This window comes from Dipodomys spectabilis, unplaced genomic scaffold (assembly GCF_019054845.1).
Source record: "Dipodomys spectabilis isolate Male_0828 unplaced genomic scaffold, ASM1905484v1 ptg000526l, whole genome shotgun sequence".
In the NCBI taxonomy this organism is placed as follows: domain Eukaryota; kingdom Metazoa; phylum Chordata; class Mammalia; order Rodentia; family Heteromyidae; genus Dipodomys; species Dipodomys spectabilis.
The window spans coordinates 1,772,420-1,788,973 of record NW_024871203.1 but is presented as its reverse complement, the minus strand read 5'-3'; the positions used below and the strand labels follow the sequence as shown (position 1 = coordinate 1,788,973).

General features: G+C 41.5%; 1 protein-coding gene across 4 annotated transcripts in view; it reads right to left on the bottom strand.

The window, feature by feature from the left end:
• The window catches only part of Klhl15 (kelch like family member 15), a 55,339-nt gene that overhangs the window by 18,608 nt on the left and 20,177 nt on the right, over nt 1–16,554 (bottom strand). For all 4 annotated transcript variants that reach the window (XM_042670174.1, XM_042670172.1, XM_042670173.1 and 1 more), the window contains one exon: nt 6,186–6,897. In XM_042670174.1, the coding sequence (XP_042526108.1) occupies nt 6,186–6,890 (705 nt within the window). In that variant the 5' untranslated portion in view covers nt 6,891–6,897. The remainder of the gene's footprint in view (nt 1–6,185; nt 6,898–16,554) is intronic.

Below are 16,554 nucleotides of genomic sequence, written 5' to 3'. Positions count from 1 at the left end.
AGTCAGAGCATGCATGGCTCAGCAGCAGAGTGCCTGCCTAGCAAGTATGAAACAAAGTTCAAACTCTAGTACCACCCCCCAAAAATTCATCTTTTTCATGATTATGCAAAATATATTTGCTTCATGAAATGTTTTCAATAAAGCAGTGGTTTTAAGCTAAAAGAACAAAGAAAATATAGTTTTTACCACTTAAATCTTCACTGAAATGTAGAATGACAAGTAGCAGGTTTGAGCTCTATTGCTATGAACAGATACAAAGACCATCAGAACTAATAAAAACACATAGATATTTGCTTAAATAAAAATTAAAATGATAGTCTAGATTTAAGATGGAAACCACTAAAAACAAACCATTAGAACGCCAACTATGTCAAAAGGCCAAGATCTGAAGCAGGGCGCCAATTGCTTACACCTGTAATCCTCCTAGCTACTCAAGAGGCTGAGATCTGAGGATTGCAGTTCATTGCCAGCCCAGGAAGGAGAGTTCATGATACTCTTATCTCCAATTAACTACCAAAACTAGACAGAAATGGAAATGTGGCTCAAGTGGTAGAGCACTAGCCTTGTGCAAAAAACTCAGGGAGAGTGCTCAGGCCCTGAATTCAAGCCCTAGAACTAGTAGCAAAAAAAAAAAAAAGTTTTAAACTTTCAGATTTCCTTGATTATATAGTGAAAAATCCAAAATTTCTTTTCACATCTTATATATTTTCAGTTATGGGGCTTGAACTAATAAGGGCCTAGGTGCTATTTCAGAACTTTTTTGTTGAAGGCTAGCACTCTACCACTTTAAGTCATAGTACCACTTCCTTTTCTCTGATGATTAATTGGAGATAAGAGTCTGACTTTTCTGCCTACACTGGCTTTGAACGGTGATCCCCAGGTCTCAGCCTCCTGAGTAGCTAGGATTACAGGTGTGAACCATTAGCACCCAGCTTTTAATTTTATATTCTTTTAGTGCCATTCAATTTCTTATGCTATGTTTTGTTCATCCAAACGCATTAGAATTGTCATAACTCTACAACAACTTCTAAATAACCCAACAAGTGAACAGCATTCTTTCTGCATCTTAAAATCCTTCCTTTCTCTAGTCTAGCAGCTGTAACAGGAAATCCCTGAACTGAGAAGCAAGCAGACTTGAGTTCTAGTGTGGACACTGGCACTTATTCAGGAATTCATAAAATAAGGATAATATTTAGATCCTATCAATATATATATATATATATATACACACACACACACACATACCACATACACACACATATATATGTATATGTTTAACATATACATCAAATTATATAGATTTATAGATATAGATCTCTATATCTCTATATCTATCTATCTATCTATCTATCTATCTATCTATCTATCTATCTATCTATCTATCTATCTATATCTGGAAGCCTTGGATTCTTTAGTGGTGGTCCCATAGAGTAATGAGTATAAAGTTAAGACAATGTTTGCAACTGGCTAAAAATTTCAGAAGAAGACTACAGGATTAGGTATTAGAAAAGGGCATGTTTCAGGTTCCTGGAATCAGTGGGAGCTCTTCTGTGGGGAGACACAGAATACCCTTTTCCCCTCTTTATGAAGCCTCTGCTCAGATCTGATAGTTTACCACAGAAAGATTTAAAATCCCCATAGATTCCTTCCTCAAGCTTTGAATACTTGCTTTGTGTTTTCCAGAGGCCAAGGAAAAGATCCTGACAAAAACATGCTATGCTTATTAACACTTACCTTCATCAAGCATGCCAAAGAATCGTGCGGTGGTGAGATCTTTAACATTAACTGCACATCACATTTCTTTTCTTCTTTCTTTTTTTAGATCAGAGACCAAGACTTGATCTCTGTACCTGATGCTTTCACTCATTGGCTGGCGCTCTACCAACCAAGACACACCTCCAACCCCTGCACATAACATTTCTAAAGGCTGGAAGTCTGGAAGGGGGGGCTAAGTATGTGAAAAAGGCTGTCTACCATATGTGTATTCAGAGAGTTTTTAATAAACGACTTCCTGAACTTTAGACAGTGTTATGCAATAAAAATATAATCCAAGCCAGGCGCCAGTGGCTCATGCCTGTAATCCTAGCCACTTATAAGACTCAGATCTGAGGAGTGAAGTTCAAAGCCAGCCCAGGGAAAAAAAAAAAACAAGGATGTGTTAAGAGAAAGTAAAGAGAATAATTAAGTTAATGCCAACACATAGACATGATAGCCAAAAGCAATACATAAGCCTTAATTAGAATCCAGTGTATTATGGAGATTAACTGAAAACTTGAATATGGATTAGCTATTTGATAATGGGTCTTAGTGTTAGTGTTCCTAGGCAGGGGAACAGTATTATACTTAGGTAGGAAAGAGTCCTTATTCTTAAAAAGAATCATGCTAGTGGTATCAGTGGCTCATGCCTATAATCCTAGCTACTCAGGATGCTGAGATCTGAGGATCATGGTTCAAAGAGCCCGTGAGACACTGAGACTTTTTTTTTGCCTGTACTGGGGTTTGAACCCTGGGTCTGAGCACTGGTCCTATGTTCCTGAAGGCTAGTACCAGTTGAGCTACAGTGCCATTTCCGGCTTTTTCTGTGATGAATTGGAGATGAAAGTCTCACAGACTTTCCTGTCTGGGTTGTCTTCAAACCATAATCATCAGATCTCAGTCTCCTGAATAGCTAGGATTACAGGTGTGAGCCACTGGCGCCAGGCCCCTGTGAGACTCTTCTTCTAACCACCAGAAAACTGAAAGTGCCATTTTGGCTCAAAGTGGTACAGTGCTAACTTTGAGTGAAAAAACTCAGGGACAGCGCTTTGAGTTCAAGCCCCACAACCAACCAGAAAAAAACAAACAAAAACAAACAAACAAAAAAAACCCTTACATAGAAAGGCTATGTAGCCTCTACCTATCTAGCAAATATGGCAAAATGTTAAATACTAATTAAACAACATAGTATGTTTTTGAGTGCTCCATTAATCTTGTGGCTTTTTTGTGTATTTAGAAAATCTCATAATAGAAAGTTTATTCATGTTAAGGCTAAAAATAAAAAGTAGACATCAACATTCCATTTTACTAAGTTCCAACAAAATTTAGAAATCTTATGCTCATATCTTCAATTAAACAGGAAAAAAACGAAACAAAAAATGGAAATGAGATGTGGCTCAAGTAGTAAAGCCTTAAGCAAAAAAGCTAAGCAAAAGTGTAAGGCCCTGAGTTCAAGTCCCATTACCAGTGCATGCACACAAACATATACAACGCCAAAATACTAAAGAAAAATCAATCCCGTCTACACGTTTCCACCATATAACTTTCTTACCGAAAAAAGAGAAGCAGAGAAGTGACATGTCTGCATTTCTAAGCCCCCTCTCTATGCCCTGAATGTATATGGATCCTAAAAAGGTCTGGTTTGAGACTTTCAGTACGCCCAGTATTAAAAAAAAAAAAAAAAAGATGGATTCTATTTTCAATTATTTATTGTGGTGTGTAAAATTCTCTAAATTCTTTTGCCAATCAAATCTTCTGTATTAGTTTGATTTCTAGTTTGATTTCTAGAGATGAGGTCTCCAATCTGCCTAATGGTGTTTCTCAACATTTTAGAAAATTACAAATTCTTTTGATGAACTTAAATGCCACACAGTAAAGCAAAAGTCACTACTTACTTCCTACTTAACTTAGTAGTGTAACTAAAGCAAAAGTGAGATTTATATTAGCAAAAAAAGTCTCTGTGTGTGTTTGTGTGTCTGTCTGTCTGTCCGTCCTAGGGATGAAACTCAGGGCCTGGGCACTGTGCCTGAGCTTTTTATGCTCAAGGATAGCACTCTGCCACTTGAGCCACAGTTCCACTTCCAGCTTTTTAGGTAGTTAATTTAAGAGTCTCACAGACTTTCTTGCCCGAGGTGGGCTTTCAAACACAATCTGCAGATTTCAGCCTCATGAGTAGTCAGGGTTATAGGCATAAGCCACTGCCCAGATGTGGCTGGGTTTTAAGTTTTCCTAAGGAATTAATTTTAGAAGGAAGCCTTAGTAAGTTTTTTCTGATAACTCCAAATACCTGGTCAATGTTAATAAGTATTCTATATATTGCAAATGACAAAGGAAGTCATCAACAGGTTTAACTTATGTCTTTTACAACTAGTATTAACTTTTAGCCTTCACCACCACTGCCTACCTTAAACTGATAGTTGTTAGAATGTTTTTAAAAAAAAAAAAAAAAAGCTCAGAAGCTCAGCATTCACAAGTCAATTACTGTTATCAGTTATCTGTCATACTGCCCTTCAATAGGGAAAATTTTATTTTCTATGTCACAAGTACTTTCATCTAAACTGCATTTAGTGGGCTTCTGTTTTAGTAGGAAATCATTTCTATTTCATATATGAGAACAAAACAGGATTCTCCAAGGAAAAGAACAATAGAAACAATTGTAAGAAAAAAAATCAAAATATTAAGAGACAAATGATTTACATAGTTGATGTGGGGCTGATTCTCACTGGACAAAAAAGAAGTTAGGTTATCTAGCTTCAACTAATTCTGTCATATCAATATAATCTCAGAATAAAGATAAAATTCCATAAGAATAAGATAATGACATTGGGGGGGGGGGAGGATAACCAGCTTCTAAATGACATTCTAAAATACAAACTCAAGCTGGCACTGATGGCTCATGCCTATAATCCTAGCTACTCAGGAGGCTGACCCAGGCAGAAAAGTCTGTGAGACTCTTATCTCCAATAAACCAACTCAGAAAAAGCCAAAAGTGGCACTGTGATTCAAGTGGTGGAGTGATAGCCTTGAGCAACAAAGAAGCTCAGGGACAGAACCCAGGCCCAGAGTTCAAGCTCCAGGACAAGCAAAAAAAAATACAAATTTGTTTATTTCTCAAATTGCATAAAGAACTCTCATTTACACATACATTTTTATCACCAGGCCTAGTAAGTGAAGCTGAAGAACTATTTTACATCAAGAGTACCAACCAAGCTTTGTGTGCTTTCTAGAAAGAAGAAAAGATGTAGGAGGTAAACAGAGCCCCAGAGGTAACCACATGATTAGAAACCAATTAAGTTAAGCAATTACTGAAATGGTTCTTTCCTCTGGGCAAAAATGGATTACAAGTGAAAAACTCAGATATGAAAAATGAAAATGCTTACATGCAAAAAGACCAAAGCTGCTTTGGGAAAACACCATTCTGGGTGGGGGGACTATTTCCCCGGTAAAGTGTTGTACAGGGATGTTTGGTGAATATAGAGGATTTATGGTTCATTTGTTTAGCAATGCTAAAATGTTGTTTTTAGATATGTAACATAACATATTTGAATGGTTAAATTTAGTTAGCCGTCACAGTAAAACAGAAAGAACAGAGCTAGTGAGAGTAGGGAAGAGAATAATTACTACGGCCTATTGTTTTTTTCATAAGTGACAAAGTAAGGAATTTAATAGGGAGACAAATGTCAGACCCAACCTAGACGTCTCAAAAACAATAGAAAGTAGCAAGAAGAGAGAAACATTTCTGGCTCCCCATGCAGGATATAGGAATTAAACACTCTTGAGGCCTATTCGTTTTCCAGAGCTATTTCATGTGTCATTACTACATTTCGGAAGAACAAGAAACTATGGTAATGTATATTATGCAGAACTATAAATCTCTACCATCCTGTTTCCAACATGTATTTCCTAAATTACCTTTTAAGAATTAGCCTGATCCAGTTTAGATTTCTTTATGAATATAAAGACAAGCAAACTTATAAACATTTTAAAATAATTTTAAAATACAACTACTCTACTATCCACTTACCTGGTTCATATTTTACCCACAGAACACATTTTTTTTTTTGGGGGGTCCGGTCGTGGAGCCTGAACTCTGGGCTTGGGCGCTGTCCCTCAGCTCTTCAGCTCAAGGCTAGCACTCTACCACTTGAGCCACAGCGTCACTTCCGGTTTTTTTCTTTTTGCTTATATGGTGCTGAGGAATCGAACCCAGGGCCTCAGGCATGCAAGGCAAGCGCTCTACCACTGAGCCACCTTCCCAGTCCCCACAGAACACATTTTTAAAACTTAAATGCACAAGTCACAATAAACTTAGGTTTCTTATATATATCAACTATTCGAATAAACCATTCTTTTTTGCGCCTTAATAAATCTGAAAATCTTAACTGTAACCACTCAATTAACTTGTCTTACTTGTTTAAAAATGCACTAACCTTCTCAAAAACACTGGATGGGGTCATCAAACAAAATCTGATGTTCTGAATGATGGTATCAGTATGTCTCCAGCGCCTTCTATCATGCCGCAGCCAAGACTGCACAGCTTCATACAGCTCGATCTCAGGAAACCTGCTCAGATGATCATTATCCAAATAAGACATGAGCTTTTCAAAGCTCAAATAGGACAAGAAGTCAGGCCTGGACATGAGTGGTACAAAGTTGTCCAGAAGAAAAGTATCCAGCTTCTCCCTGACTCCCTCTATGTTTACACCAAAATCATCTAAGAGCCTCATTATTTCTGCACAGTTTTCCAGGCAGATTTTTGCTAATAGGAAAGAGCAACAGAACTTCACCACTTCTATAAGTTGGACATACATAGCGGCCTGAAGAATCTCATGAACAGTATTCATACTGAGTTCTATAGTCCCATAGTACATAAATTGAAGGACATGGCTGAAACCAGTAGCTGTTAGACCTTTCAAATGAATTTTGTCCTGATCTCGTTCCCTCATGTCTGCAGTAAACATAATTCTGAAGTAATCACTCTGGGTGGCAAGGAGTGCTTTATGGGCCTGGAACTGGTGATCTTCAATAACCAGAGTAACATCAAGAAGCAGGCCCTCCTCATACAGTGCTCTGAACCCAGCAGAGACACTGGAGTCATGGATGGAGGAACAGAAACCTTCCACGTCCCCTGCCATGAATCACCTGGAAAGAAAGTAATGAAAAAATGGCGTTAATCATTTCCATGTATGCAAAAGACAGTGTTAAGGGCTTTAATATTTTTCATAATCATCACTGCCTACATCCTAAGTGTCCAACCATCTGAGAGAAGGCAATTTACAAGTTTTCAGAGGATAACAGTATTTGTTTCCTACCTTGGAGAAAGAATCTATTAAAAATATATTTGTCAAACAATGGTAAAATGCTAGCTTACAAATAACAGCAGCATATCCCACTGATTTTACACTCTACATAAAAGATTTAAATAAGTTCCAAAATTAGCAAGAGAAAAAGACTTTTACACAAAGGGTGAACAAATGCAGCAGTGGTACGCATTAGACACTATGTTGAAAATGAAATACACAACTTGTGGGTGGGACGGGAAGGAAAAACTGGGAGAGAGCAAGGGGAGGGGTGACATTACCCAAAAAGAAATGTACTCATTACCTGACTTAGGTAACTTACAAAACTGTAAACTCTCTGTATATCACTTTCATAATAATAATAAAAAAGAATTGTACAACCAAATACTGAATTAGGGAAAAAAGACAAAAGAAATTACATCAAAAGGTACATTTGAAAACTTCCACAAGCCGGGCGCTGGTGGCTCACGCCTGTAATCCTAGCTACTCAGGAGGCTGAGATCTGAGGATCTCAGTTCAAAGCCATCCCGGGCAGAAAAGACCGTGAGACTCCTATCTCCAATCATCCACCAGAAAACCGGAAGTGGTGCTGTAGCTCAAGTGGTAGAGCGCTCGCCTTGAGCTGAAGAGCTGAGGGACAGCACTCAGGCCCAGAGTTCAAGCCCCACGGCCGACATAAAAAAAAAAAAAAAAAAAGAAAACTTCCACAAATTTCCCTGAAGGAAATAGGTACTTAAAGCAAATTGTACATAAAAAAATTTTTTCTACCATTACTTAAGTCTAGGCACAGTAGTGAGCTCTAGTACTTTCAAGTACTCAGGAGGCAGAGACAGGAAGGCCGTTTGAGCCCAAGAGTTTGGAGCCAGAATGCTTAACATAGTGAGACTTTCATCATAGCCAAGGTATATAATCAGCCTAGATGTCCCTTGATAAGTGAATGGATCAAGAAAATGTGGCATATATACACAGTGGAATTTTACTCATCCATTCAAAAGAATGATATTGTACCATTTGTAAAGAAGTGGAAAAAATCTGGGGAAAAAAATTGTTAAGTCAGGCCCAGAGAGAAAATGGATTAATGTTTTTCCTTATATGTGAAAGCTAGATTTAGCTTATAAACTTGTAAGTAAACATGCTGGGTGGTATGAAGTGTATACAAATGAATCTATTCAAGGGAGAATTCAGTGTAATTTCTTAGAAAAGCAAAGTTCAACAAAATAACCAGGAAAGGGTACTTAAAAGGATTGGGGTGGGGTCAAAGGATGACAAATGAAAGAGAGGGAGAACACAGTCAAGAATTCAATGCAGGGGAATGGGAAGGTGGCTTAGTGGTAGAGTGACTGCCTAGCATGCATGAAACCCTGGATTCTATTCCTCAGTACCACATACACAGAAAAAGTCAGAAATGGTACTGTGACTCAAGTGGTGGAGTGCTAGCCTTGGGCAAAGGAAGCTCAGGGAGAGTGCCCAGACCCTGACCTCAAGCTCCAGGACTGGCAAAAAAAAAAAAGAATTTAATGCAGGCCTGGCGTGGGTGGCTCATGACTATAATCCTAAACTACTCAGGAGGCTAAGATCTGAGAATGGAAATTCAAAGCCAGCTGACAAAAAAGCCCAAGAACCAGCCAAAAAAATTAGAATACACACACACACACACACACACACACACACACACACACACACACACACACACACACACACACACACACACACACACACACACACACACACACACACACACACACACACACACACACACACACACACACACACACACACACACACACACACACACACACCTAAGAATGAGGAAAGGCATAAGGGAGGGATGGTTGAGAATGTTGAGATCTGAGAATGGAAATTCAAAGCCAGCTGACAAAAAAGCCCAAGAACCAGCCAAAAAAATTAGAATACACACACACACACACACACACACACACACACACACACACACACACACACACCTAAGAATGAGGAAAGGCATAAGGGAGGGATGGTTGAGAATGTTGAAAAGATGCACTGTCTTCATAAACTGCTTTGTTAAATGGCAACTCCTTTGTACAACTACTTAAATTTGAGAGAGAGAGAGAGCACAAGAGAACGAGCAAGCGCAAGCATGAGAGCAAGCGCTGGACACTGGTGGCTCTTGCCTATAATCCTAGCTAATCAGGAGGCTGAGATCTGAGGATCAAAGGAAGGTCTATAACACATTATCTCCAATAAATTACTAAAAAACTGTGGCTCATGAGTGGATCCAAAAAATGTGGTACTTATACCCAATAAAATTTTACACAGCCATTAGAAAGAATAATATTACATCATTTGTAGGTAAATGGCTAGACTTAGAACAAATCATGTTGAGTGAGGTAAGCCAATCTCAGAGCACATTTTCTCTCATTTGCAGAAACTAGATCTAATAAATTATATAGGACTCTAGACATTCACACACAGTGAATCAAAGGAAGATACTCTTAGAAGAACACAAAGGCACAATCCCTATGTGCATCTGATCATATAAAATAGTATTTTTCACCAGGCACTGGTGGCTCACACCTATAATCCTAGCTACTCAGGTGACTAAGATCTGAGGGTCGTGGTTCAAAGCCAGCACGGCATTAAAGTTTATGAGACTCTTTTTTTTTTTTTTTTTTTTTTTGGTCGGCCGTGGGGCTTGAGCTCTTCAGCTCAAGGCGAGCGCTCTACCACTTGAGCTACAGCGCCACTTCCGGTTTTCTGGTGGTTTATTGGAGATAGGAGTCTCACGGTCTCTCCTGCCCGGCTGGCTTTGAACCGCGATCCTCAGATCTCAGCCTCCTGAGTAGCTAGGATTACAGGCGTGAGCCACCAGCGCCGGCTAAAGTTTATGAGACTCTTATCTCCAATAAACTACTCAAAGAAAGCAGAAGTAGCACTGTGGCCCAAATGGTAGAGCACAAATAGCTCAATGACAGAGCCCAGGCCCTGAGTTCAAACCCCAGGACTGGAAACAAATAAATAGTTTTCAAAATCAATTCCAAGAAAGGGAAACAAGAGGATTTCTCCTCATTGCTGTTTTTCTTTTGTCTTGTTCATCTACCTATCTTTGGGAGGGTAAAGGGGGGACACAGAAATGGAGGGACAAAGGATGAACAAGTGCAGCAGCGGCACTCACTAGACACTATGTTGAAAATGAACTTTACATGCTGGGAATGTGGCTTAGTGGTAGAGTAATTGCCTAGCATGCATGAAGCCCTGAGTTTGATTCCCCGGTTCCATATAAACAGAATAAAGCTGGAAGTGGTGCTGTGGCTCAAGTGGTAGAGTGCTAGCCTTGAGCAAAAGAAGTTCAGGGACAGTGCCCAGACCTTGAGTTCAAGCCCCAGGACTGGCAAAAAATGAACTATACAACTTGTGGGTGTGGATGGAAGGGAAAAACTGAGACCAAAAGAAAGGGTGACATTGTCCAAAAAGAAACATACTTGTTACCTGATTTGTGTAACTCTAACACCTCTGTACATCACCTTCATATTAAGAAAAAAAATTATGCCAGGGGCTTGTGGCTCACACCTGTAATCCTAGCTATTCTAGAGGCTGAGGGCTGAGGATTGTGGTTCAAAGCCAGCTTGGACATGAAAGTCCAGAAGACTCTTATCTCCAATAAACCACTCAGAAAACCGGAAGTAGCACTGTGGTTCAAGTGGTAGAGCAGTAGCCTTGAGCTGTAGAGCTCAGGGACAGCGCCCAGGCCCAGAGTTCAAGCCCCATGACTGACAAGAAAAGAAAAAAGAAAAAAATTAAGCTTCGGCTCAGCCAGGTGCTAGTGGTTCATGCCTGTAATCCTAGCTACTCGAGAAGCTGAGATCTGAGGATTGTGGTTCATAGCCAGCCCAGTTCATGAGACTCTTATCTCCAACTAATCACCAAAAAAGCCAAAATTGGCATTGTGGCTCAAGTAGTAGACTGCTATCCTTGAGCACAAAAGCTCAAGGACAGCACCCAGGCCTTGAGTTCAAGCCCCAAAACCAGAACAAATAAAAAAAGAAATCAAAATATTCACAAGTCTAATAATAGATTATTAAATATGATTCAGTCTTATAATTAATTGCTATGACTATTAAGAATGGTAAGCCCGGGCTGGGAAGGTAGCTCAGTGGTAGAGCGCTTGCCTTGCATGCATGAGGCCCTGGGTTCGATCCTCAGCACCACATAAGCAGGAAAAAAAAAGCCGAAAGTGGTGCGGTGGCTCAAGTGGTAGAGCGCTAGCCTTGAGCTGAAGAGCTGAGGGACAGCGCCCAGGCCTGGAGTTCAGGCCCACAACTGGACCCAAAAAAAAAAATAAAAAGAATGGTAAACCCACTGCTGGTGGCTTACACTTGTAATCCCAGCCTACTCAGGACTCTGAAATCTGGAAGATGACAATCTGAAGCCAGTCTGTACAGAAAAGTCCAAGAGACTCCAACTCTAAAATAAATAAGCTAGGCTGTTCTGGTGTTGGTGGCTCACACCTGCAATCCTAGCTACTCAGGAGGCTGAGATGTGAGGATTAAGTTTGACACCCATCTAGACAGATAAATCAGAGCCACTTTTCTCCAGCAAAAGGCTGAAAGTAGGGTTGTGCCTCAAGTGGTAGAGGGCCAACCTTGAATGAAAAAAAAAGACAAGCAAGAGTACAATGCCATGGGTTCTAGTCCCAAGCGAAGAGGAAGGGAAAGGGAAAGGGAGGGAATGGGAATGGGAGTGGGAAGGGGTACAGGGAAAGAAAGGAAAAGGTAATGGGAAAGGGGGAAGGGAAAGGAAACGGGAAGAGAAACTGAAAAGGAAGGGAAAAGGAAGAAGAGGAAAGGAGAAAAGGGGAAGGGGAAATGGAAGAGAAATGGAAGGGAAGGGGAAGAAGAGAAAGGAAAGAGAAGGGAGAATGGAAGAGAGAGGAGGAAAGGGAAGGAAATGGAAAGGGAAGAAAAGAAGGAAATGGGAGAGAAGGGAAAGAGGGAGGGAAAGAAAAGGGAAGCAGAAGGGAAGGGGAAGGAGAACAACAGGCAAGGGAAGGGGGAAAGGGAAGGGAAGGAGAACAGAAGGCTAAGGAGAAGGGGAAGGGGAAGGGGAAGGGGAAGGGGAAGGGGAAGGGGAAGGGGAAGGAGAAGGAGAAGGAAAGGGAAGGGGAGGGAAAGGAAATGGGAGAGGAAGAGGAAGAGAAGATAATGGAACGGGAAGGGAAATGGAAAGGGAAGAAAATGGAAAGGAAAGAAAATGGAAAGGAAAGAAAACAGAAGGGGAAGAGAAGGGGGAAAGGGAAGGTTAAGGAAAGGGAAAAGGAAAGGGAATGGAAAGAAGGTAAGGGAAAGGGAGAGAAAAGGGAGGAAAGGGAAAGGGAGCAAAAGGCAGATGAAAGGGAGGGGAAGGAAAGGAAAAGAGAACAGAGAGGGAAGGGGAAGAAGATGAAGTAGAAGAGGAAGAGACCAGCACGCGGAAGAGGAGGAAGGAGGGAAGGAAGGAAGGAGGGAAAGGAGGAAGGAGGAAGGGAAGGAAAAGAGAAGGGAGAGCAGGAAAGGGGAGAAAAGAGGAAGGGAGAAGGCGAGAGAGGGGAAGGAGAAGGGGATAAGACATGGGAACTGTAAGGGAATGGAAGGGGAAACAGAAGAGGACAGGAAAGGAAAAGGAAAGAGATAGAAAGGGAAGGGCAAAGAAGAGGAAGGAAAGGGAGAGGAGAAAAGAAGGGGAAAGGAACATGGAAGGAGAAGGGAGGAGAGGGAAAGGAGAAGAGGAAGGGGGAGAGGAAGAGGGAGGGGAGTGGACGGGAGGAAAAGGGGACGGAAAGTGGAAGAGTCAGGCTGGGAAATGGATAGAGGGCAAAGCAAAGGAGAAGGGAAAATGGAAAAGGGGGGAAAGGAAGGGGGGAACAGGGAGGAAGAGGAGAAGGGGAAGGAAAAGGGGAGGGGAGGGTGGAGAATGGGAAGGGGAAGAGGAACCGAAAGAGAAAGGAAAAGGGAAGGAAAGGGAATGGAAGAGGAAGAGGTGGAGGAAGGACAGTGAAGGGGAAAGAAGGGGAATGAAATGGAAGGGGAAGGGGAATGAAATGGAAGGGGAAGGGGAATGAAATGGAAGGGGAGAGGGAAAGGGATGAGAAGGGAAAGGGGAGAGAAGGAAGGGGAAGGGAGGGAACATGTCAGGCTAGAAGTGTTATTAAAAGCTCTGAATTCAAGCTCCAGTGTTTCACACAAAAAAATTAAAAATGGTAGCAGCAAACTACCTATTCTGACAAAGGATATTTCTTATCACAGTATATTGAGAAAATCTTTAAAAATACAAACATTTTTCTTTTTTTGGGGGGGGAGGGTCCGGTCTTGGTGCCTGAACTCTGGGCCTGGGCGCTGTCCCTCAGTTCTTCAGCTCAAGGCTAGCGCTCTACCACTTGAGCCACAGCACCACTTCCGGCTTTTTTCTTATGTGGTGCTAAGGAATCGAACCCAGGGCCTCATGCATGCAAGCGCTCTACCACTGAGCCACCTTCCCAGCCCTTCTGTATCCCTTTCTCACATATACACATCTCCTGATCACTCCCCCAACATTTGCTGGCTGACTGGTTGAATCATCTGTACCAATTTAACATTCCTAACAGATAATCTTTCCAAAAACAAAAGTGAAAGCCCTCTGAACACCTCAATTGACTAACTTTCTCTTACTCCACTGCAAACCCTACTTCCAAATCCATAAAACATGCCAATTCCAGAATTGGTCCACACCTGAAACCTCAACTGTCACTTTCCACTTAACTTTCCTCCTCTATATATGGAGGATGTGTCAGCCAACATCTATAGCTCTGACTTCCCCACAAAGGACAATGCTGAGACCCAATCTTCTAAATTTTCCTTTTTTTTTTTTTGGTCGGTGGAGGGGATTGAACTCTGGGCCTGGGCCCTGTCTCTCAGCTCTTTAACTTAAAGCGAGTGCTCTACTACTTGAGCCACAGCACCACTTCTGGTTTTCTGGTGGTTAATTGGAGAGAAGAGTCTCATGGATTTTCCTGCCCAGGCTGACTTTGAACCTCAATTCTCAGATCTCAGCCTCCCGAGTAGCTAGGATTACAGGCGTGAGCCACCAGTGCCCGGCTCCTAAATTCTTTTCTGCCTCTAATTTGGATGAACTAAGAATTCTGATTTTTTTTCCAAGTCCTTCCATTTCCTAACAATTAGGGTGATGCCATTCTTTCTGATGGAAGCAGAATGTATATGTACCACATTTTCTTGATCCATTCATCTAAGGGGCATCTGGGTTGGTTCCACATCTTGTCTATGGTAAATAATGCTGCAATGAACATGGTCATACTGGTGGCTTTAGTGTGGCCTTGTAAAATCTTATTAAATAAGCCAGACCCAAAGAAATATAGGTCTCACGGTTTCCCTCATTTGCAATAATTAGTATACATCTAGGATAATTTTATCAGATGATCAGAAAAGCTCAAAAGGTATGTACATGACCGTATAAGATGATGCTAAGTGAAATGAACCCCAAGATACAGACACGAGGTCTTTCTTTGTTGTTGTTGTTAATGTTCGTGTCATTTTTTTGTTTCCTTTGTATGTTCTTCCCCCTATGGCATATCCCCTCTTGTCACTATACTTGATTTTGGTACTCTGCATCTTGGATATGCATTTTTCTAATTCAGGGAGAGAAAAGGGAATAACAAAATGCTAAAACAAGGACACAGGATGACCCATTGCAACAAGGATATCCACAGGACAGTATATTGGAAATGAACTTTACAACTTCGGGTGGAGGGGGGGAGAGGGAGGTGAGAAAGGGAAGGGGTAACAAGACTCGACAAGAAATGTATTCATTAAGGGTGGGGAGGATAGTTGTGGAGATGGGAGGGAAGGGATGGTAGGGAAAAAACAAAGGAGGAGGCAACAATGCTTGATAGGAAATGTACTCATTACCTTGCTCATGTGATTGTAACCCCTCTGTACAGTATTTTCACAATTAAAAACGTATTTAAAAAAGGAAATGTACGCATTGCCTTACTCATGTAACTGTAACCCCTCTATACAGCATTTTGACAATAAAATGTTTTGTCTTTTAAAAAAAGGAATTCTCTGGTTAAACAACTGCCATCACAATTGACCTGTCACCTACTCTACCTCCTTCAGGAGGCTGTCCCTGCCAATCTCATCCCTCTTATTACCGATACCTCCTTCTTTCTTTACTAAAAGGAAGTGAACCTGTGTGTGTGAAGCAATACATTAGGTATGCAGATACGTGCCAACCAGGAATCCATTATGTAAACTGAATACGGCTGGGACCTCAGGTACTGAGAGGGAAAAAGCAGCTTTTGCTGGGCGCTGGTGGCTCTCGCCTGTAATCCTAGCTACTCAGGAGGCTGACATCTGAGGACTGCGGTTCAAAGCCAGCCCAGGCAGGAATGTCCAAGAGACTCTCATCTCCAATTAACTGCCAGAAAAACGGTAGTGGCACTGGGACTCAACAGGTAGAGTGCTAGTCTTGAGCTGAAGAGCCCAGGGACAGTACCCAGGCCCAGAGTTCAAGCCCCATCACCACCACCAACAACAAAAAGAAAGAAATGGAGGGAGGAAGAGTAAACAAATGCAGTCATGGTACTCAGCAGACACTATGGAAAATGAACTAATGCAATTTGTAGGCAGAAATGGCAGGGGAAAACTGGGCAAAAGTGAAGGAAGGGGTGACATTGTCCAAAAAAGTAGTGCTTATTTACTTGACTTATGAAATGGTAACCCCTCTGTACACACCTTAATAATAACAGTAAAAAAAATTAAAGTACTGCTGACTTTATTTTTGTTGGTCATGGGGCTTGAACTCTGGGCCTGGGGGCTGTCCCTGAGCTCATCAGCTCAATGCGAGCGCTCTACCACTTGAGCCACAGTGCTACTTCCAGTTTTCTGGTGGTTAATTGGAGATTAGAGTCTCAAGACTTTCCTGCACAGAGGACTGGCTTAGAATCTCGATCCTCAGATCTCAGTCTCTTGAATAGCTAGAATTACAGGCATTAGCCACCAACACCCAGCTGTATTGCTGACTTTTAAAAATAACAGCTCAGAGTCAGGCACAGTGGCTCATACCTTAATTCTAGCTACTCAAGAGGCAGAGATTAGGTAGATGGCCTAATCAAAACTAGCCTGGGCAGGGCTGGGAAGGTGGTTCAGTGGTAGAGTGCTTGCCTTGCATGCATGAGGCCCTGGGTTTGATAAACAGTAAGAGCCGGAAGTGGCACTGTGGCTCAAGTAGTAGAGCACTAGCCTTGAGCTGAAGAGCTGAGGGACAGCGCCCAGGCCCAGAGTTCAAGCCCCACGACTGACCAATAAATAAATAAATAAATAACAAAACGAGCCTGGGCAGAAAGTTTGCAAGACTCCTTCTCAACCAATACAAAGCTAAGCATAGTGTCAGCATATGACAGAAATGTATGTATGATGACAGGCATACATAGTCTGTCATCCCAGCTGCGTGGAAAATGTAAATAGCAGGATCACAGTCCAGGCCAGCCCAG